This window comes from Nicotiana tabacum, chromosome 6 (assembly GCF_000715075.1).
Source record: "Nicotiana tabacum cultivar K326 chromosome 6, ASM71507v2, whole genome shotgun sequence".
NCBI classification, from domain to species: domain Eukaryota; kingdom Viridiplantae; phylum Streptophyta; class Magnoliopsida; order Solanales; family Solanaceae; genus Nicotiana; species Nicotiana tabacum.
In genome coordinates, this window is record NC_134085.1 from 192,540,824 (window position 1) to 192,564,048 (window position 23,225).

General features: G+C 34.5%; 2 protein-coding genes across 8 annotated transcripts; both read left to right on the top strand.

The window, feature by feature from the left end:
- The first annotated feature begins 3,817 nt into the window (after nucleotides 1-3,817).
- Nucleotides 3,818-5,613, top strand: LOC107760764 (GATA transcription factor 9). The gene is made up of 2 exons (XM_016578871.2): nucleotides 3,818-4,273; nucleotides 4,602-5,613. The coding sequence occupies exons 1-2, from the start codon at nucleotides 3,980-3,982 to the stop codon at nucleotides 5,334-5,336; spliced, it is 1,029 nt and encodes a 342-aa protein (XP_016434357.1). The 5' UTR covers nucleotides 3,818-3,979; the 3' UTR covers nucleotides 5,337-5,613.
- A 4,087-nt stretch (nucleotides 5,614-9,700) lies between these two features.
- On the top strand, nucleotides 9,701-21,375 carry LOC107760747 (uncharacterized). Of its 7 annotated transcripts, none has more exons than XM_075256261.1 (12): nucleotides 9,701-10,165; nucleotides 11,192-11,252; nucleotides 11,505-11,576; nucleotides 11,706-11,762; nucleotides 12,807-12,862; nucleotides 16,744-17,040; nucleotides 18,051-18,292; nucleotides 18,384-18,597; nucleotides 18,885-18,977; nucleotides 19,065-19,164; nucleotides 19,719-20,108; nucleotides 21,121-21,375. In XM_075256261.1, the coding sequence occupies exons 11-12, from the start codon at nucleotides 19,752-19,754 to the stop codon at nucleotides 21,202-21,204; spliced, it is 441 nt and encodes a 146-aa protein (XP_075112362.1). In that variant the 5' UTR covers nucleotides 9,701-10,165; nucleotides 11,192-11,252; nucleotides 11,505-11,576; nucleotides 11,706-11,762; nucleotides 12,807-12,862; nucleotides 16,744-17,040; nucleotides 18,051-18,292; nucleotides 18,384-18,597; nucleotides 18,885-18,977; nucleotides 19,065-19,164; nucleotides 19,719-19,751; the 3' UTR covers nucleotides 21,205-21,375. The 7 variants fall into 7 exon arrangements, with proteins under 7 accessions (XP_075112362.1, XP_075112360.1, XP_075112361.1 ...); XM_075256259.1 differs by lacking the exon at nucleotides 11,192-11,252 and having other exon boundaries at nucleotides 9,701-9,997; nucleotides 10,113-10,165; XM_075256260.1 differs by lacking the exon at nucleotides 11,192-11,252 and having other exon boundaries at nucleotides 18,822-18,977.
- The last annotated feature ends 1,850 nt before the right edge of the window (nucleotides 21,376-23,225 follow it).

A 23,225-nucleotide genomic window follows, 5' to 3' on the forward strand; every position in this document is an offset into this window, starting at 1 on the left:
AAAAGTATTATTTGATAATTAAACATTTCATAAGAAAATAATACACACTAATTAAATCTTGGTAAGAGTTGGGCGGGTTGGGCTATGACACAAAGATTAGCCCAACTTGACCCAACCAATCGCGGAAGTACACGGTTAGCCACTAATAACAAATGTATTTACTTTTAAATCACTGTTTAAAATGTCTTTAGTCTTTAGCCACTGCTTTAATAAATTTTAACTGCCCGGACGAAATTACCCTTCTGCTTTTGTACTTAACTTCAGGACTACATGTCCTTAACTTTTGAACTTGGAACTCTAAGTTTAGGACTTTAGAACTATATGTCCTTAACTTTTGAACTTAACTTCAGGACTTCAAGACTACATGTCCTTAACTTTTAAACTTAACTTCGGGACTTCAGGACAACATGTCCTTAACTTTTGAACTTGTAACTCTAAGTTCAGGACTACACGTCCTTAACTTTTGAACTTGGAACTCAAACTTCAGGACCAAGCGTTCTTAACTTTTGAACTTGTAAGTCAAAGTTAAGGATCTATTGTCCTTAACTTTTGAACTTGTAACTGTAAATTAAGGACTGCTTGTCCTTAACTTTTGAACTTGTAACTGTAAGTTAAGACAACTGTAAGTTAAGGACTGTCTGTCCTTAACTTTTGAACTTGGAAGTCAAAGTTAAGGAACTATTATCCTTAACTTTTGAACTTGTAACTGTAAGTTAATGACTGCCTATCCTTAACTTTTGGGCTTCTTAGCGTAAGTTTATGACCTATTGTCTTTAACTTTTGAGCTTGTTAGTCTAAGTTCAGGACTTCAGGACCTATTGCCCTTAACTTTTGAACTTGTAACTGTAAGTTCAGGACCTATTGTCCTTAACTTTTGAGCTTGTTAGTCTAAGTTCAGGACCAAGTGTCCTTAACTTTTGAACTTGTAATTTTAAGTTCAGGACCAAGTGTCCTTAACTTTTGAACTTGGAACTCGAAGTTCAGGACCAAGTGTCCTTAACTTTTGAACTTGTAACTGTAAGTTCAGGATCCATAACGTAGCAAAAAACCAAACGTTATTTGTATCTTTTCACAAATAATAATAATAATAATAATAATAATAATAATTGCAATTTACATATAAAATTGATGTTAGATTCTGCTTGGATGCAACATTGATAAGACAAATCTACATAACTTTTTCATTACTAGTCTGATGAAAATACAAGTGACGACGATTTAGTTGCTTGTCTGTATGAGCAAATATAATTGCAACTATTTATGTATTTCTTAGTAGTCTGGACACGAGAAGATCTAATCTCCCCAATGATAATTATCACCATCCTTGAACATCACGGCCAGGCGAGATGGGAGGGGTGAGAAGATCTGCGAGGTCCTTGCCAAGGCTACCGACGGTGAGAGAAGCGAGGGTTTGGAAAGAAAAGTAACGAAAGAAAAGGTAAAAATATCTTTTCATATTAATTTTAATAGAGTAGTGGTTACTTTTGCTCAACATTAAAATTGCTGGATAAAAAATAAATATTACCTTGAATAGTGGCTACCCATGCCATTTTTACGTTACTTTTGGGCGGATCATTAGCCCGCTTATTTTTTAACTCAACCTATTTTGACCCAACTACCTATTTGTGTAGTTTGAGTTCAAAAGAAGCACAATTTGGTTTCGGAGTCATATAAGATGGAGTAATTAAAAAAGAAAGAGAAGCACCTTGGCCATTTGAACGAACAATTGAACATGTAGCATCTTTAGTTTAAAAGTTACTCACATGATAGCTGACAATATCCCAATCCTTTGTCACGTGCTTAGTCGGACCCCACGAAACCCTCTAAAGGTCCCCACACATCTATGATCAACAAAACTCTCTCATAATTTTTACAAAAAACAAAATAAACAGAAAAAGTAAAAATGAAAGCTGGGATAAAAAGGTGGGCGAATGATTGGTTCTTAATGTAAACTAACTTTATCCATTTTTAACTGCTATTCACCTTGGGATTCGTAATATTATCCCGCCCAATAACAATTCTTTAGAAATCCCCATTTCATTTTCAATTAAAAAAGAAAAAGGAAACGAAAGAAAGAAAGAAGAAAAGCAAAAAGATTATGCTACAGCAATTGCACTAAGTGACTGATGCATCTTTTGAGGTTTTTACCACTTTCGACTCGATTTTATGTACATTAATTGAAAATTTTAATTAATGTATTTTAACGGAATACTCAATACTCCACTTTACAACATTTTTTGCAAAAAAGAACTATGCAGTAATTCTTGATTAAATTTTCTAATGAACGGGGTCAATGCTTACTTGAACGAGTTGAACAAATACATAATATATGTCTTTATAAATTGTTAATTACTCCTTTCGTTTCAATTTATGTGAACCTGTTTGACTGGACATTGAGTTTAAGAAAAAATGAAGACTTTTAAAATTTGTGATCCTAAACAAGTTAAAAAGGGGTCCAGAGTATTTGTGTGATTATAAAAAAAATTCATTAAATTATTTTCAAATTTAGAAATGGGTCATTGAACGAATCAAAAAGGAAATAAGTTCATATAAACTGGAACGGGGTATTACTTTATCATAGATCAACAGTACACAGTTTTACTAATGTAAATTTGTATAAATAGTAGACGCCAGTAAGTTATTTTTCGAGTAAAGTGAATGATCTTGTATATGAGATTTTTTTTCTCTTCTTCTTTCTGGTGTATGAGAATTCTCAATCATATAAGAAGCAGAATTCGTGCTTGTATAATTATCCAATATCCAATAATCGAAGATATAAAAAAGAACCTTAAATTCTGTGCAAAATGCCGAATTAAGTGGTGAGATTGGGAGTCTTTATCCAAAATGTAAATGAAGATAAAAAATGAAACTTCCTATGTGGATATAATCATGACCAAGCATTTTGAACAGGGTTGAGCTGTAATGTTCGTGCTTAAACGTGGGTTAAGGAATATATTAACATGAGGTTAAGGAGGTAAGAAAGTACTAATAATGGAGTTAAAAAATTGTGAAAATAGCAGTACCCAGGAAACAGCTAACTTAAAATAATTATTTCAAAAAATTCAGGGGGCAAAGCGCAATTCCCGAGGAATTTAAAAAAAATGGAGTAATAAAAACGTAGAAAAAAAAAAAAAAAAGAGAGAGAGCAGGGGAATCCGGCTGTAAAATTGGACACTAATGGTGGAGTCACGGCGACAAAACCTGCTAGATCGATTCTTAAGGGAAAAGGGGTTGTATCATTTAATTATCTTTCTTAATCCACCTATTTTTAACTTCATTAATTTCCCTCTTTTGCTTTATTTAGTTAATAATTACGGTACGTACGTACACTAATTATCTTTACTTGTACAAAAAAAGAGCCTTGGAATCCATACAGATTCTGCATTTAATTATTCGCACAGCACATGACAGCCGTGACATCCATTTTTGGCACCTTTAGTATTCAATTTTTAACCTTTAATCCAGGTTTCAAACTCCAAAGTAATCCTTTATTTACCACTAAGAAAAAGTAATTTTCGACATCAAAACCACATTATCATTGTGATAAATTTTCAAATTTGCTCAAATTCAGAAATTAATACAAGATGTGAATTATACACTATTAATTCAATTTTTGTTCCCAAAAAGAAAAGTAAAATACAAGCGTGTTAAGGTAAAATGAGACAACTTTACAGAAGTAGCAAGGTACTGCATTTTTTTTAATTTAAAACTATAGAGAATTGTATAAGGAAAAATAAAAAAAAATGATAATTGTGAAATTACAGATAAGACCCTTATTACAGTATGAAAACCCCTCTGACCCGGACACCTTACTTTCAGCTCTTGAGCACTTGTCTGTCCTCTTCACACTCAATTCCTTCATTCTCTCTTCCTTTTTCTCAGCTTTCTATTTAACTGCTCTCAAAGGAACCGTTACTTTGCTTCTCTTAAGCGTCTTACTCTCTCTATTCTGAGACTCTCTCACACTTTTTTCCTCCCAATGGAAGCATCGGATTTCTTCGTCAGCGGCTATTTCTCAAATGCCGGAGACCAACAGAATCCGAATAATAATAATTTTACTGTCGATGATTTGTTGGATTTCTCTAAGGAAGATGAAGTCATGACCGACGCTTTTTTTGACAGTATTACCGCTAATTCTGCTGATTCCTCCACTGTTACCGTCGTCGACAGCTGTAATTCCTCTGTTTCCGGTGAAAATGGCCATTTCAATGGTAACCTAAGCTGCCGCAGCTTCACCGACGCTCCGTTCCCTAGCAGCGAACTCTGCGTTCCGGTAATTACTCTCCTTTTTACACTTGGTGGAAAAAAATTGTTTCTAAATTTGGTCTCATTTTTCCGCCACTTTCGCACTCAAATTATTACGCGGTAGTAATTAATTCGGTTCTTCGTTTGGATAGACCATAATAATGTCTGAATATTTGTTAACAAATTAACCACGTGTCAAATTCAAAGAATTCATGCACCATTTACATAACAGAGGCCAAATGCATACAATTTTGTTTTCACTCAAAGCAATAGTCTGTTCCTCGTTTGCTCTCTGGTTGATATAATAAAAATTCAGTGCAATAAACCGAGTTTTTTTTTTTTTTGGATTTTAACAGTATGATGACTTGGCTGAGCTTGAATGGCTGTCGAATTTTGTGGAGGAATCATTCTCAAGTGACGATGTTCAAAACCTTCAGCTCATCCCTGTAACAAACATTAATTCCGCCGCCAACAACACCACCGACAGTTCCTCCTCCGCCACCACAATTTCCGCCGGAACTAACTCACCACCGGCTTTTCCCGCCGACACTTCTGTTCCTGGCAAAGCTCGCAGCAAGCGCCCACGCGCCGCTCCATGCGACTGGTCCTCGCGCCTCCAGCTGCTCCTCTCCCCTACCACGTCATCATCTGAGAGCAACAACTCCGCTGCCAATAACAACACTTCAGCCACGGCTAAAGCAACCAAAGCACCGTCGAAGAAGCGAGAGAGCATCGAAACGCCGGGACGCAAATGCCTGCACTGTGCTTCTGAAAAAACACCGCAGTGGCGCACAGGACCTATGGGACCAAAGACACTGTGCAATGCATGTGGAGTCAGGTACAAGTCCGGCAGATTAGTGCCGGAGTATCGGCCGGCGGCGAGCCCGACGTTTGTGTCGGCGAAGCATTCCAATTCTCATCGGAAGGTTCTGGAACTTCGGAGGCAAAAGGAGTTCCAGAGACACCCAGCACATCATCATCAACATCAGTTGATTAGTCAAACCTCAATTTTCGGTGTATCAAACGGTGGTGATGATTTCTTGCTTCATCATCATCAAAACTGTGGTCCTAATTTCAGGCACCTCATCTAGTACGGTTCAGCTAGTGTAGGGGATAATTTTCCACGTTTAAAGTTTGAGTTAATTAACATCCATTTTCCTAATTATCTAGTCTTAGAAATTTGAATATCAGGATTAAGAAAAAAGGGGGTCCTAGCAATCCCAGAGGAGCCCCAAAAAAAGAATAGATTAAACGCAAATTAGACATTAGTCCTCTGTAACGTTTCTCCTAATTTTTGTATTAATTCATAGATTTTTTGAAGACTAGTTTTGTTGATTTTTTTAATGTCATTATCTTGTTTGCTTTGTATTTGGTCACTAATTACTTTCAATACTATCAAGTAGATAAAACATATCAGCATTGTGTTAGTTTACAGCTAAGTGATAACCTGATGCAAAAATGAACATTAATTAATCATGATAGTGAAAAATGTAAGTGAATAAACATGTTATGTCGAAAATTTTGTGTGGTTATATATATTGCTTGCTTTATATTTGGCAACTATGTCAGTACTAACTCATTTTATAATGTTAATTTGTATACACTAATAACGTAAAAGAATTTTTATACTATTATATCACATAAAAAATAACTACAAATAACCATTCATAAAAAGTGAAAGTAATAACTTAGAAATTTAACACGATGCCTGCTACGTACAATCAGTATCGGAGACATGATTTTCTCTAAAGGAATTCAAAAAATAAAAAATTTAAAGAGATTGTGGCCAATAGGAATTAAACTAGTGATCTCGCAAAGGTTTTGAACCCCCTTGATCATTGTGCTAACTCCTGGGTTGTGTTAAAAGATATTCAAAATATATTATATAGAGGCACAAAAATGATTTTGCCTTATTATAAGTACAGTGTAATTTTTCACCCCTTAAATCCTTCCATGTGTACAATAAGTTAAAATGTACTGATACTGTAAAAAGTTTTTATACTGTTATTGTTACTGTACAAAGGTTAATTCCTACTATTTGAAGAAAAGTGAAGGAATTTGATGTTATTCGCTTGTTGTCAAAGTAAGGAGATGAAAAATATCTGTAATAAGCTGGAAAGTGGGTAGGGGAATGATGCAAAATAGCAAATAATAGGGGCAATGGTGCATATTGCCTTTGTCAATGCCATGGGCCAAGGGTGATGGGCAGGGGCGGACCCAAGTGGTTAGAAGTGGGTTCAACTGAATCCGCTTCGTCAAAAAATAATATTGTGTATATGTATAAATTATAGCTAAAACAAGATAAATTTTGTTTAGAAATTATTTTTGAACCCGCTTATGTTATGGACTTCTCCGATTGAATCCGCTTACACAAAATCTTGAGTCCGCCACCGATGATGATGGGTGGTGCCATAACTTGAAAACTTGAAAGGTGAGGAATTTGCACATGGAGGGCTCACGGCCTCAACTAAAACCTGGGTCCTTTCCTGTCTCTACTTCCATTACTATTTCAAAAGTTAGCAACTCCTTTTCTCAGTTTTGGAAAAGTAAAATAAAAACTTTAATTTGGTAGTGTATCTTTTCAAGGTTAGTGTAATATAAATAATTCTAAGTAGGTGTTCGGGTTGAAATTAGAAAACAACAGTATTTGAAGTTGAAAAAAGGTGTTTTTAAGTTGCAGATATGCTTGGAAATGAATTTTACTTTAAAAAAAATAATGATTTTGTTGGAGTAAAAGCCATTATTTCACTTGATGGACTCAAATATATATTTTTCTTGACTATCTCTGAATAGAACCACCACCAATAATAAAAAACAATGATCCAGAAAAATCTTATTAATGGGTATAAGGAAGGTAGTGTGTACGCAGATCTTACCCCTATACCTTGAGGGAGTTGAAAGATTGTTTCCGAAAGACCCTCGACTCAAGAAGACGAAAATAAATAATATATCAGTAACCTCAACAGAAACCAAAGGAATAATAACAGCATCATAAAAGCAAGAAAATAGATGAAAACAAGACCTCTAAATAGATACTCCTTCCGTTCACAAGAGAAGACAATTTTTTTGTTCCTGTTATACCCACATTATTTATTACTCATTTCAAATCATTTTCTCAAATCTGATAAAATATGCATCAATTAATATGGGTGTCATGATAAATTATGCACTTCATTTATTATTTTTTTAGGGACGTGAAAAGTCAAAACGTGTCAAGTAAAAGTGAACAGAGGGAGTAAAATTTTTTGTATACAAAGGACCAAAGGTCTCTATTAAAAGGATTAACACTAGAAGGAAAAAGAAAAATTCCGAAAGTCCAATCTCAGTATTCCATTTTCATCATTTTAACCATGTATCTATTCCAGCAAAATTTATCTTGCTGTGAATACAACTATTGTTACTCCTTAGAGTTGTGAATACTTTAGTCTTACAATGCTCTAATTAAACACAACTATTACCTATAAGTATATTACTTGGCATTAATTTGATTAATAATTTTAAGCAGAGGTACAACTACTAGCCTGTTTGGCCATGCTTATTTTTGGCCAAAAGTACTTTTTTTTTTTTTTGCCAAAAACACTTTTGGCCTCAATTTGAGGTGTTTGGCCAAGCTTCTGGAAGGAAAAAAGTACTTTTGAGGAGAAGCAGAAGCAGAAAAAATAGTTTCTCGCCAGAAGCACTTTTTTAGAAGCACTTTTGAGAAAAATACACTTAGAAACAGTTTTTTAAAGCTTGGCCAAATACTAATTGCTGCTCAGAAGTGTTTTTCAAACTAACTAGCCAAACACAAACTGCTTCTCACCAAAAGTATTTTTGAAAAAAACACTTTTAAAAAAAAACATTTCTCAAAATAAGTTGATTTTTGCATTTGGCCAAACTGGCTATAAGTCCATAGATCAATGGTATTGACCCATAGCTTCTCTAATAAATAAAAATTGAATAAATAAAGGAGTACATAGCATGGAATTCTGTGAGCATAGACCTACAAAATTGTCTTGGGGAGAAAAAAATGAAGAACAATCGTGCAGTGTACGAAGTAGCTGCATGGAATTGCGGTGAGAATCAATTTGGGAAAAGAACGAGGAATAGTTTTGAACCAGTAGAAAATTTTAAAGGAATAATAAATTGTTAATTTTATGATATGTAGTGGTAGTACTACATAAATTAAATTTTGGGATACCCTAGGTCAAAGGACGATATATAATTATTTAAAATAATTCTACTACTTTAATATTTGGCCCCTATTTAACTGTCTACCCGATCCTAGACAGTTGCACTCCTACGGGGTCCACTACGTTATCTCACCTCAATCTCATAATTTGCTCCAAGGTTCCAACTATTTTAAGAGAGATTATGCTAGCTTTTGGATATAAATTTGGTTAAAATTTGAAAAAATAAATTTTTGAATATGAGATAAAAAATAATTTTTAAAAATTGAAATTATATTTGGAGATGTATTTCAATTGAAAAAAATTTGAAGTATTGTGAATAAAAGATTTCAAAAACTACTCTAGAGTTGTTTTTGAGGTTTGAAGATTTTATTTTCAAAATCTGCCAAAAAATAATTAAAATTTATAAACAAGCATATATTTGAAACTAAAATTTGAAAAGAAGCTCCAAAATTTTATAGCCAAAGATTTTGTAAAAATGATATGACATATTTAAAATTACAAAATTTAAGTAATATTTTAGTATATTATACATTACGTTAATTCAAACACATAAAATAAAATGAAGGTTGTACAACTTTAATATACATGTGCAAAAATGTAGGTTGGAGGATGTATAAGGCATCACAATTCTTCTTTGCATTGTTTGACTCCTTTTAGGTGAAATCGACACAAAAATTACAACTATTTGGAAAAGCATAAACTACTAAATAAGGATATACGATCGAGCTGTAATATAGTATGCATTTCCTGGAATTTTATTACTCCTTTATGTTTTAATACCTTCAGGCTAGCTCGTTTGAGATGAGAGATAAGGAATAATTAATCCTGAGATTAAATTTGAGATGAGTTTATCCTCTGTTTGGTTAGGATATAATCGTGGTATAACTAATCTCGGGATTAGTTATCTCGGAATTGTAGTATTTTTTATTCCTATGGGAGGGTGGAATAACTAATCCAGGATAATTAATCATGAGATAACTTGTTTTCCAATCAAACGACTCTTCGTGTGCAGGCGATTTGTGCAAGATCATTGAGTTCGACGGTATAAAATTCTCCTAATATTCCTCTACAATTCTATTTATTACCTATAAGATTGAGTTCTTTCAATTAGAATAAAATTCTAACATTTCCACTTCCACAGCTCTAAAGGGTCATTTGGACCTCGATCGGTACATGTTGGACTTCAGCTTACTATGGACCATGATACATGCCCACTACCGGTTTAGCTAGAGTTTATTTATTTGTATTTTGAGCTCCCGGGCCAAACCCCAATATATTGTAAAAATAACAGAGATACAATGAATGGACTGGAACATTCTAGAAGAGAACAGAAATATTTCTCTCTCTCTCTCTCTCTCTCCAGTTCTTCCTTCTCCCATAAACTTTAATCAATACTTCTTGATTTTTAGCTTGATTTAGTAGTTTTACATTGTATCAGAGCGGATGATCCGCTGATTCTCCTTCTCCTGTTTTGAGCGGTGTTACCCTCGCTCATTTTCATTAGTTTTTCGCTCGATTGTCAATGTTCGTGGTTGATTCTGTTTCTGGTAGTTTCCTCTCGATTTGTAGATAGAATCAAGGTCGGAGTTACCTTTCTGTCATCTATTGGTGGTATTTGTGATACGTGTGGGTGAATTTGGATCGAATTGGACAGATTTCCTCCTCCGCTACTGACCTAGGGTTTGTTCTGTTCAGATTTTTGGAATCTGCATTCAAGGCCGTTTGTTTTCCGGTAGCGAAAACATATGGTAATATCTTTCAATTTTCATTTCATTGCTTCGGTCATTTGTTTGTGTTCATTACTTTGACGAAAGTCTCTGACTGTCGATATGGGAGCATCTGATGCATCCTCGAGTACTACCTATACTCCTGACCCATCCAGTCCACTCTTTTTACTTTCTTCTGATGTACCTGGTGTATCTCTGGTTAGTGTGACTTTCTCTGGGACTGGTTTTGGGGGTTGGAGGCGGAATATGATCGTATCTCTATCCGCTAGAAATAAAATAGGATTCATTGAAGGAAGTTGTCCGAGACCAGCTGAGGATACTCCTCAGTTTAAGCAGTGGGATAGGTGTAATAATATGGTCATTTCCTGGCTGACTATTTCCCTATCCCCGAACATAGCTGAGAGCGTTCAGTACTCGGATACTGATGAGAGTATTTGGGCTCAGCTTAATAGAAGATATGGTTCAGTTAATGGGATTAAGGTGTTTGAGATTAAGCAAGAGATAACATCTACTCATCAAGGGCCATTGGACATTGCTTCCTATTTCAACAAACTCAAAAAATTATGGGATGAGCTGAGGTTTATGTGCACTAATCATGCCAATACTTGTGTTTGTGCTGCTAAACCTGGACTTCAAAAGGAGGAAGAGGAAAACAGATTACACCAATTCCTCATGGGTCTAAATGAGACCTATGTTGGTGTTAGGAGCAACTTGCTCATGATGCAACCTCCACCTTCTCTTGATACTGCTTATAGTATCCTCCTCCAAGCACTACGAATAAACGCTAAATTTGCGGAGGTTTTATTGTGGCAGTTACTATAACCTCCGCAATCTATATCGAATTGTGGGGGTTTATTTACCCCCACAAATATAATATATTTACGGCAGTCGGTAACCTCCGCAACACAAAAAAAATAGCGCCCACTAACCCCAATGTTTCCCTCGTTTTTTAATTCTTTCCCTCTCTTTTTTTCCGACACCCCTTTCTCATTTTCAGTTGCAAACTAAAAAAACCCTCTTTCATTCCTTTAACCAAATCCTTAACAGACCTAGAAGACAAGGGATGAAAATGAGCAGCATACAAATTCCTCAATTCCTTTAATTGGATGTAAGTTTATGTGATTTTGTTTTTCGATTAGCATACAGATTCCTCAAAAATTCCTCTTCGATTTTGCTTTCTTAGCAGCCCACTTTCATACAAATTCCTCTTCGATTTTGCTCTTTCATTCTTTGATTTTGCTTTTTTGTCTTTCTTTCATCATGCATGTGGGTTTTAAGTTTATTTTCTCAGTTAATTTCTATTTTTCCTTTACTGATTTTTTCTCTTTCTTTCATCTTGATGTTTTTCAATTCTCAACAGAAAGTAGCCGAAATTTAGTAGAATCAGTGCATTTTGAAGAAGGATATAACACTCTTTTGTTGAAATCGAGATGTAAGTCCTCTTTCTCCTTTTGCATTAGGTGTTATAGGTCCTAGAATTTAGATTTTTTGTATATTTTGTAGGTTCATTTCTGTGATTTGGGTCTTAATTGAAATATTTTCTTTTGCATGTGTATTTTAGAACTCCTGCGGACCTTCAGAGAAGATACAATTGTCACTGGTTGCTTTTCCTCTCAAGGTACATTTTTTTTGTTTTTCTGTTTAATAATATTGGAGTCACAAAAATATATCTTACCTATTTGAAGTGCAGTAAATGAACATTACCTATTTGAACATTACCTATATGAACATTAGTTGTTTTTCTGTACAAAAACTACAGTACTACTTTCCAATCGGCAGGAAATGAACATTACCTATTTGAAGTGCAGTAAGTACTGCATTTGAGCCTGTGTTGATTTCAAGTGGTTCTAGTTTCTTTTGAATTGCTATCTTAGTCACATCTGTAGAGCTGTTTGTTCTACAAATATGCTAATTTTGACAGGAAGTATCATATAGTAGCCTAAACTCTAGTCACCTTAGTGATTTTTGGAGCACCTCTTATTCCTCCTATCGCAGGTTACTGACTTCCCAATGGGGAGCCTTTTGTAATTAATTTGTTGTTTATCTTTGATAGTTTAGTTTGTATATTTACCTCTTTTCCTTTACTATATTGTTTTGTTGTTCTTAAGTTGGTGCTGAGGCTCTTTTCATATATATAAATACTTTTGTATAGGCACAGAATAAGTAGGAACATATCATTACCTCTACAAGGAAAATGGCTTCAGCTATCCAAATAAAAAAATTCAGTATAGGCACAGAACAAGTAGGAACATATCATTACTGGCTACATTGCTATACAGTGGTTTAAGATCAGTAGAATCATAGCTATAAGAGCATGAAAAATGGGTCAACAACATATAAGTGAGGAGTCCTAGCAATTAAGAAATTAAGAGAAATCTGTTGCATTTCTCCTATAATAGAAGTGTGGAAATGTGGAAATGTTTAGAAGGAAAGCAAAGTAAATGACCGAAGTAACATAGAGATTGGTAACAATAATCAATATGTGTATGTGTATGTATTTGGTTCTATCTTGTAATTTGGACTTCTTGTATCAATTCACATCAACTGCTAATTTGCATTTATTTATACATATAGCAGTCCAAGCTACATTATCTTACAAAATTTTATAATGTTATTGTGTTAATAGGTTACTAAATCATCCTTTCTCATGGAAATATTGTAGGTTACAGTAAACACTCTTGCTCAGAGAAATCCTTATCGGTGGACCACTTCTAAAAGGTTATATATCAATACTTTCCAATGGATAAATCTTGGATTGGAATGCCTAGAAATACAACAAAGTATTTACTTGGTTTGAATCAATTTCTAAATTTTGCATTTAAAAATGCTTGTATAGGAGATAGAATAAAATGTCCGTGTCCTAAATGTGGTTTTGGGAAGTGGCAGACCAGAGAGATAGTGTACGAACATTTGATTAGCAAGCCATTCCTTCAAAATTATATTACTTGGATTCTTCATGGGGAAACAGAAGTGTTGGAGAACTCTACAAGCATAGAGGTTATCCTAGATGCACTGCCTCCTGAAAATCCTATGGAATTGTTGATAAATGAAGCATTCCCGGGTTTAAGGCATGAGGGCATTGATGCAGGTCCATCATAAGTAGTTGGAGAAGAAGAAATATTAAATGATCTGCTTTCTTCAAATAACAAAGAATTTTTTGAGTTGCTTAAAGATGGAAGTGAAGAATTATATGAAGGGTCGAAGTATTCGAAGCTAGAATTTTTGTTAAAGTTGTATCAAATAAAGTGTTTGTCTGGGCTAGGTGACAAGGGAATGACTATGATACTAGATTTACTGAAGGATGCATTTGGATTTGCAAAGATACCTAATACTTTTTATGAGACCAAGAATACCATAAAAAAGCTTTGTCTTGATTATATCAAGATAGATGCTTGTCCAAATGATTGCATGTTGTACTGGGGAGATGATGTTAGTGAGGAAACATGCAAGCATTGTCATACTTCTAGATGGAAGCCAACTAAGAAGAGCAACAATAATCACATGTCTACTAAAGGAAAGAAGAAAAAGAAGTAAAAGATGCCCGCAAAATTTTTGCGTTACTTTCTACTGAAACCAAGGTTACAGAAATTGTTCATGTGCTCTAAAATTACAGAGCATATGAGATGGCATGTGAAAGATAGTAACAGAGAATGGAATTATGAGGCATCCCAGGGTTGGTGAGGCATGGAAGAGATTTGATATTACTTTTCCTGAATTTGATTCTGATCCTAGAAATGTTCGATTAGGCCTAGCTAGTGATGATTTCAATCCTTTTGGGATGATGAGTACTAATTATAGCATTTGGCCAGTGATTTTGGTTCCATATAACCTTCCACCTTAGTTGTGTATGAAGAAATCAAATTTATCCTCTCAATGATCATTCTAGGTCCACGTACGACGGAGAATAATATAGATGTATACCTACAATCGCTTATTAAAGAGTTGAATGAGTTGTGGTGTGAAGGTGTGGAAACTTTTGATTCATCAAAGAATGAAATATTTAGAAAGCGAGCAGCTCTTATGTGGACAGTTAATGACTTTCCTAGACATGAAATTTTATCTGGTTGGAACACACATACCGGTTTTGCATGTCCATCTTGTAATTTTGACATAGAACCTTGCCGACTTCGTAGTAGAAAGTGGTGCTTTATTGGTCATCACCGATTTTTGACAAGAAATCATAAATTTAGATTGATGAGGCTTCAATTTTTTGGCAATACGGAAGAGAGAAACCCTCCAAGGAAGTTAACTGGGTCAGATATTTTGAATCAAGTGGAAGAAATTGATGTTACATTTGGAAAACCAGCAGAATTGAATGAAATAAAGAAAAGAAATCGACAAAAAGGTACCGAGGAAAGTGCAACTCAACAATGGAGAAAAAAAAGAATATTCTTCAATCTTCCATATTGGGAATTCAACTTGTTGCGCCATAATTTAGACGTTATGCACATTGAGAAGAATGTGTTTGATAATATTATATACACTTTGCTACATGATAAAGACAAATCAAAGGATCATGTTAAGGCTCGAGAAGATCTACAAGATATGGGTATAAGGCGTGATCTTTGGCCAGATTAGAATGAGAATTGTCGGCTTGCTTCGTTTGCAATTCCAATAAATAAAAGAGTCGACTTTCTCAAAACTTTAAAAAATATCTCGGTACCGGATGGTTATTCAAGTAATATATCTCGTTGTGTTGATCTAGATAAAAAGATGATATTTGGACTAAAAAGCCATGATTGTCATATCACTATGGAACAATTGTTGCCCATAGCAATTCCAATGTGCTTCCAAATCATGTTGTTGTAGTCTTGGTAGAGCTTTCATCCCTTTTTAGACAACTTTGTTCGAAAAACTTGAGCCTCTCGGACCTAGAAAAGCTACAAGATCAGATTGTACTCACACTTTGCCATTTAAAGATGTTGTTCCCTACATCTTTTTTTACTGTAATGGTTCATTTAACTGTCCATCTAGTGGAACATTATCGGTGGATGTATTTTGTTGAAAGGTAAAACATTACTTATTCAACATAATTTCAATCGATCTTATAATAGTAATTCAAAGTAAATACTTATTCTAATACCTTTTAATTTTGGTTATAGATTGTTAGGTCATTTCAAGTCTCTTATAGGGAATAAAGCACAACTAGAAGGTTCCATAGCTGAGGGTTACATTGTTGAAGAAGCCCTAACTCTTTTTTCTCGTTATTTTGAGGATATTGAGTCGAGGATAAATAGGCCTAAATGTGTAAACGATGGACCAAATCTTAATGAGGCTTCTGAAATGTCATCTATATTCCCTACACAAGGTAAACCCGTCGGAGGTTCTGAAACATTCACCTTGACTCAATTTGAGAAGACTCAAGCTCATCGATATGTGTTACTTAATTGTGCAGCAGTAAAGCCGTTTATTAGGTAAGAAAAATAATTTAATTTAATTTTTTACAAAAACTTTGAGTGAAGTGATTAAAATTGATACAATTAACTCCTTTGTAGTGAATTTAGAAATTACATAAGAAGAAGTTCAAGAGGCCGGAGACCTTCGGCAACTGAAGTAGAAAGGAGAGTTAATAAAGAGTTTCCTGATTGGTTTCTAAAGCGAGTGAGTGAAAATGCTTATCTATGCTTAATTAACTTTCTTGTTTTAATTTTGAATATTTGACAAAAATAATTTTATCTATTTAGATTATGAATCCGGATTTAGCAAACACAATCTCTACTCATTTGGAGTTTCTAGCACAAGGTCCATGTACAAATGCGAGAAGGTTCACTGCTTATAATATTAGTGGATTCAAATTTCGGACATTGTCTAGAGAACAAGGATCTCAAACTCAAAATAGTGGAGTTTTTTTTTATCTCTGACACCTCTTGTATTGCATCCAACGCTGACAGAAATGCGATGCAAGCAGACTTGCCATATTATGGGAAGTTGGAAGATATTATTGAGCTTAATTATTATGGTCAGTTTAAGGTTGTGCTCTTCAAATGCTAGTGGGCTGAAACTACTCGAGATAGAGGGTTCAAAAGAGATGCTTGGAATTTTAACTGTGTTAATTTTTCTAGATTGATTCACACTGGTGATCGTAAGGAGCATGATCCTTATATTGAAGCATCTCAAGCAAATATGGTGTACTATGTTAATGATGAAACTGATGAAGGGTGGAGTGTGGCGGTATATTTAAAGCCAAGAGATTTGTTTGATATGAGAGAGGTGGTTGAAGGAGAAATATACGAGAATGAGCCATTCCAACAACAAGAATTTGAACAATTTTTTGATGTTAATTATGAAAATGTTCAACTTGCAATAGATGAGCATATGTTTGAATAGGAATTAGTATCGTCCTTAGGTTTTCCTCCAGTTCTTCATGGTGAGTATTTTTCATCCCTTTGAGAGTCAAAGAAATATTTAATTTTATATCATTATAAAATTTGTATCAGATTTTGTTCTACCTCGCATTGAAGATATATAAGAACTCATCTAGTTTTTCTGATCATTTGAACATCTTTCTTCTAATACATGTGTGTATTGTTTCTTCTTAAATCATTCGACTTTTCTTCTACTAATTTTGTGAACTCCTGCTTTTCTTTTATTGCTTGCAGGTATGTCGAAGCCCAAACGTTACAAGAACTTTCAGAACTCAGTTCAATCAGCATATGCATCACAAAGTGTAGCACAACCTTTATCAACTGAATCAACACCTTCGCATTTTGATGATACACCACAAGTTCAACCAACAGCACGACCAACACCTTCAAGTCTTATTGCAGCAAATTCAATTCTATCAGATCAGACAACAACACAGTAGGTTCCATCAGTCCGGGCCGCGTCACAACAACCACCATCTAGAAAGCGTAGTGGACGTGTGTCTTCGCAATATTGGACTGTAGATGCAATAGGTATGTTATTGCCATTAAAGCCACCACTTTAAATCTCTCTGACACCACAAATTCTCTTTCTTCATGACTTTTTCCACCTACTAACAATCCTCTCTATATTTCCTCTGATGTACACTTTACAGAAAAATCTCTCTATTTATTCTCCAAAAATATTTCTTTTGTTACCTTAGCCTTCAAGGGTTGAACTTGGCTACTTTAGATATGGATTAGCCATCTGAAGAGTTTTCTGTTTGATTTTAGGTTCTTGCAAAGTGAAACCACAAAATGATATTTGACAATTAATTAAATCTCCTCTTATTTGCTACCTTCTCCTTAATTAATATACTTGGCAGAGAAGTTTACTTTAACATATTAAGAAAATATCTTAGATGAAAAATTAGAAGTACACGTACGGATATCAAGAATCCAGGAGATGACAAACATTATATATAGCTCTGAAGTTGCTGGAATTTGATCAATTCATAGATGTTCTCGTCATCCAGTTGAAATCTTGATTGAGTTATTTTAATATTTTCACGATATTTTTTGCTTCTCTCATGATATAAGGTAAGTAAGAGTGAAGAGCAAGGTCCATGTATTTCTTGTGAAAAGTGAGCTTAAAGCACTTCCCCTTAGATCTTAGAATGGAATTCAACAGCTTCATAAATTTCGTTGTTGACTTGGCCATCAAATTCGTCAATTACCATTGTGACCTTATTTGAAAATTCATCAAATTTCTCTTTAAGTATAGAAAAGAGAAGTCTGGACTCATGTACTGCTTTAGGGAGTAACATGGTTGTTGCAGCAACTGAGCTTACTGTGGCAAAAACCCCCATAGCTAGTGCCTAGTGAGTGTTTGAGATTTTGCTATACTATTATTAGTGTCTTCACACAAATATGAACTTACTCTTTTGGGTTCCTTACTAATTTCCAGTATTGCAAGCTATGCACAGACTTAATACCCTTAAATTTACTGCATGCCTCAATCAAAGAATAGAGAACCACATTGATTTTTGTTTTTATCTTTTAAGATTCACAAGGAGCTAGCAGGATACTTAAAGTGAAGAAAAGAGTCGTGTTAAATTTATCTAATGGAGAACGTATTGTGGTTGATTTTGACGACATGGATTCTCCCATCGGTGAAAGACAAGGCATTCTTGCAGGCTTTTGTGAAATTTTAGCAACTGACTGCTCCATTTTTCCAATTCACTTTGAGAAATGGCCGGATTTACCTGTGACAACCTTCAACCATTGTTATGATCGATTTATAAAGGTATTTCTAAGGCATACAATATCTCTATTTTATGTCACTAGATTTTATATTTGCATATAATAATTATCTAACCATTGGTTTATTCTTGAAGCCGCGATTTTGTTTTCGAACAACTGAGTCAAATGCAAGACGATATGTTTATAATTCTATGTGTAAGAAGTGGGGGCGCAAGAAGGATAAAGTTGTTTGATAAGGTCTATGATCCACTTAAGAGCAGAACCGAGATAATGGATAGCGTTCCACTAGGAATTCCACCGGATCAATGGATTTCTTATGTTGATTACCGCTTTAAAGAAAAGACACAGGTATTTATTTCAAGAGGTTGAACCTTCGGAGGTTCCATAAGAGGTTGCTTCGTGCCTATTATTTTTCTTTGCTTGATCACCAATTCTGCTTTACTTGTTCAAAGTTTATAACTTTTCTCCTAATCTGTTATGTATAAGATCTAAACAACTATTATGTATAAGATCTAAACAAATAAAGAAATGAAATTAAATTTTGCTTGTGCCTTTGTTCTTTTGTTAAACAGATATTATGGTTTTACAAGTATACAATAGGCAATTATGTGTAATTCGTGGTATCTTTTTGTAAGGAAATTTGTAAAAGAAATGCTGAAATCCGGAAGAAACAAATTGTTTCACATATCGGTGGATCCAAACCTAACTCCAGAAGAAGGACTGAAATGGTATTGATTCATTTTGAATACTTTAATTGAACTAGAAACTATTTTTAGTTAGTTAAGTTAATGCGACTTTAACTTTTTCATTTATAGATGGCTGAGACTGGACAAAAGCCTGGACGAGGACAACTTTATCTAGCTACACAGAAATGAAGATGGATCATATGTTAATGAGGCGGCAAAAGAAATATGTGTAAGTTTTTAATTTCTTCCATCAAATTTGCAATCATTTAGTACCTAGTAATTAGTGATTGGTTCTAAATCTTTTAGGATATGATAGTAAAGGAGAGTTCTTTACAATATTTACTTTGCCAAGAAATCATAGTGGAAAGAAATCAAGAAAAGGTATCTATTCTCAAATTTTATGGGAATCAGAAGGAATAATACAATTCTGTGATCCAGTTAAAAGTGGATTTTTCATATGGAGTTTTAGAGGAAAGAGCAATAATTATTGATTTATGGAGGCTTAATCTTTTTATAAGATTAAATGTATTTACTTTGGTTGATTTGCTTGCCTTTAACAAATTGAGGCCAATTGATTATTAGGAGGTAGTAACAGTTTATAGCAATTTTTTTATCTTTACATTCATATACATTGAGGCAAAACTGAATGCATAACCTTCTATATGAGGCAAATTGATCTTGTTAAGAAGCTGGATATCCTTCTACTCTTATTTTTCTTTTTTAATAACTTATCAATCACTGATTAAAGTTAGGACACTGACTTTTGGTGTGTAATGTATTTAGGAAAAAATTGAACTAGCATTGAACCAAAGCACCATGGATGAGTCTGAAATTTCGCCAAATGATGTCGTTGATAAGGTGCTGGGAAAAGAGCACTCTGGAAGGGTAAAGTGCTTGGGATTAGGAGCTATTCCTGGTAGAGCTTTTAGACAAACAAGACCTCGTTATAGTGATTTGAATGCTTCAAGTTATAATAACGGTTCATGTTCTTCCCAATGCCAAGAGAAGTACAATCAAATGTTAAATGCTCACAATCAAAGCCAAGAAAATTTTAGAGAAATGATGAATGCTAACACCCAAATGATGAATGCTTTTAAGGCGTATATGATAATGAAAGAAGGGAGGATACCTGAAGAATTTGCAGGGATCTCTGTTTCTCCTCCTCATTCAACGGTAAGAAAAGTTCATAACTTTCTTATTTAATTTTGAAAACTTTTGTGCTATATGTGGTGTTTGACTCTTTTTCTCACTTTCTTCACTCCGATATCTACACATGCATTCTCATCAAATGTTCATTTTTGATCTTTCATGTTGTTCTAGCTACAACAAATTAGCACTCACAATGTTGCCTTCTGTTTTCGCTGCTGGTGTACTTCCTTTTGTTGATCATCCTTCACTTATCCCTTTAGATTTGCTTCTTATTTTTTATGCTAAAGAAAAAGGCTTTAATTTGATAGATCTACAATTATCATCTGGTGTTTCATTTCAAGAAATTAATGGCAACCCTTTTCTCTACAGTCATCAAAACTTTGTGTTTCTTGATCAATCTTTTCATAGTGGTGATGTTGATGTGGTATATAAACAAGAACCATTATCTTCAGTTGTTGCATCTCCTGATACTAATATTATTATTAATGACAATAGTTATAGTAACAATAATGTTACAATTGCTCAAGGTTTGTCTTTGTCTTTGTCATCATCATAATCATTACAACAACCAAAGTAGTAGTAGTAGTAATAATCTTTTGCCTCATTTGGATAACACCCTCGAGATGGATCATAGTGATCTTTGGGAGAATAACCTGGCAAGCAACTGCAATTGATTACCTTATTATCAGGTGATTGGCAAAATCCATATACACCACAAATGTTACTCACAACACAAGGTTGTGTGATAGCTTGCCACGCAACATCCCAACCATTCCCATTTTCTTTGCTACGGTAAAGCTATTGGAAATCTCCCTTGTCAGTGACTATCGCCAGGTGGTAATAATCTTGAACTAGAGAAGGCTGGTCTGCTGTCATGTTGGATATGATTGAGCTTCCATTCACAATAAATATAGTAGCGGTGGTCTTATTGAAAACTAGCTTTACATTATTGTGGTTTATAGTCGGAGAATTCCAATAGCCCAAATCATTACAACAACCAATGTTCGTTAATTATATTTTATTTTGATTTGTTTAGTCAGGTGATGCGGCTAGCAGATCCATTTCACCCCTGGATGCAAGAAGATCTTCTAGTGAAAGTAATTCTAACGACAACCATTGAAGTTTCTTGAAAATGTATCTTACTCGATTGAATGACCATAGGAGATCTTTTGTCCTTAATTAATAGTTCGAGTAGATGTTCTGTTTAAAGTTAGTTTTAAGACTAACTATAATACTGATTTTGTGTTTAGTGGATGGAGTAGTTGTGTTTAAAGCAAGTTTTTGAGACTAATGATAATTTACTTTAATATATTTTATGGTTTATTAATATATTGATGTTACTTGATTCTATATAATCTGATGATGCTTCATTATATTAACATAGTTTAAATTGGATCAGTAATGGGTATAACAGTTGACAAAAAAAAAATCAATGAATAGCGACGGTTAAAACTGCCGTAATTTAATAAATAATAATATTGTGTTTAAACTTGCGGGATTAAATGAAAATATTGTAGGGGTTTTGACTGCCGCTATTTTTTTAAACGTGTGGTCTTAAAAAGTCAAACTAACAAATTGCGGAGGTTAGACCGCTGCTAAATATCCGCCGCTATATAATAACGGTGGTCTTCCATAAAACCCCCACAAATTGATTGCGGTGAACGTTTTTGCGGGGGCTTTGGAAACCGCCGTAAAAGCAAATTGCGTAGGTTTCTGACCCCCTCAATATGTAAATAAAACCTCCGAAAATTTACCATTTTTTTGTAGTGAAGATGAAAAGCAGAGGCAAATTACTCCCAATTCTCATTTCCAGGGCGACTCTACTTCTTTTCATGCCAATCTGAATACTAAATTTGCCCCTCTTAGACAGTTTGCCTAAAAAATCAGTTTTGATCAGAACAAGTCTCCTCTTTTATGCAAGTATTGTAAAAAACCTGGACATTTGATTGATAAATGTTATAAGCTCCATGGATTTCCACCAAACTTTAAATTCACCAAAAGTAAACGAACTGTTGCAAATGTTGAGGTGCAGAGTTTAGTTTGTGCTTCTGAATCTAGACCAGTTCCTACTGAAAGTCCTTCTGATTCCAATTCTGTGATTCCTGGTCTGTCTAAGGACCAATATGCTCAGCTCCTGTTGCTACTTCAGAAACATCACATTTCAGAGTCTCTCCCTCAGTCTAGTCTGATGGCTTCTGCAAATTTTGCGAGTATAGTTCTTTCCCCTGATTGTATAGGCAAGGTGTCTTATGGTGCATGCATGCTAACTAGAGTCCATGAGTACACTTGGATAATAGATTCTTGGGCCACTGATCATATGACATCTTAGAAAGAACTCCTCTTTGATATTCAGTCCCTAGTTGTCCCATATTTGGTCACACTTCCTAATGGATATAAAGTCAAAGTCACTTGCACTGGTTCTCTTCACTTTCTTTCTTTCACACTTCATCATGTACTTTTTGTCCCTAATTTTCAGCACAATCTTATTTCTGTTCACAAGTTTGTTGCACAATTAGATTACCTGGTTCTATTTGGTAAATTTTCATGTTTTCTCATACAGGCCCCTTCAATGAAGAGGCCACTGGAAATTGGTAAACAGGATCATGGGCTATACAAGCTTATGCAACCATGTCCATAATCTGATTCTACTATTCTTGTTGGTGCTTGTAATAGTTTTCCTACTTGTTCTTCTACTTCTATGTCTTCCAATTGTAAATACCATTCTCCATTGGCTGCTATTGGAACTGATAATCATTATACATACCACTCTAATTTGAATAAAATGGAGATTTTATGGCATAATAGCTTGGGGCATATTCCCTTTGTCAGAATGAAGGATATTTCATCCATTCCATGCAAATTTTCCTCCAAACAGTCTTTTACTTGTTGTATCTGTCCTTTGTCTAGACAACCTAGACTACCCTTTCCTGATAGGTCCATCAAAACTTCTCATCCCTTCCAACTTGTTCATGTGTATACTTGGGGACCATATAACACTACTACCTATAATGGGTGCAAATATTTTTTGACTATAGTAGATGATTTCACTAGAGCTACTTGGACTCATCTTATGGGGTCTAAAAGTAATGTTTTTCCTCTTATTAAAGCCTTTGTTGCCATGGTCAAAACACAATTTCAAAC

Excerpts from the sequence above, each read along its gene's own strand:
- LOC107760764 (XM_016578871.2), top strand. The coding sequence starts at position 3,980 with ATGGAAGCATCGGATTTCTTCGTCAGCGGCTATTTCTCAAATGCCGGA. Across the intron at positions 4,274-4,601 it reads GCAGCGAACTCTGCGTTCCG|TATGATGACTTGGCTGAGCT; the intron begins GTAATTACTCTC and ends GGATTTTAACAG.
- LOC107760747 (XM_075256261.1), top strand. The coding sequence starts at position 19,752 with ATGGATGAGTCTGAAATTTCGCCAAATGATGTCGTTGATAAGGTGCTG. Across the intron at positions 20,109-21,120 it reads TTTCTCCTCCTCATTCAACG|TCAGGTGATGCGGCTAGCAG; the intron begins GTAAGAAAAGTT and ends TGATTTGTTTAG.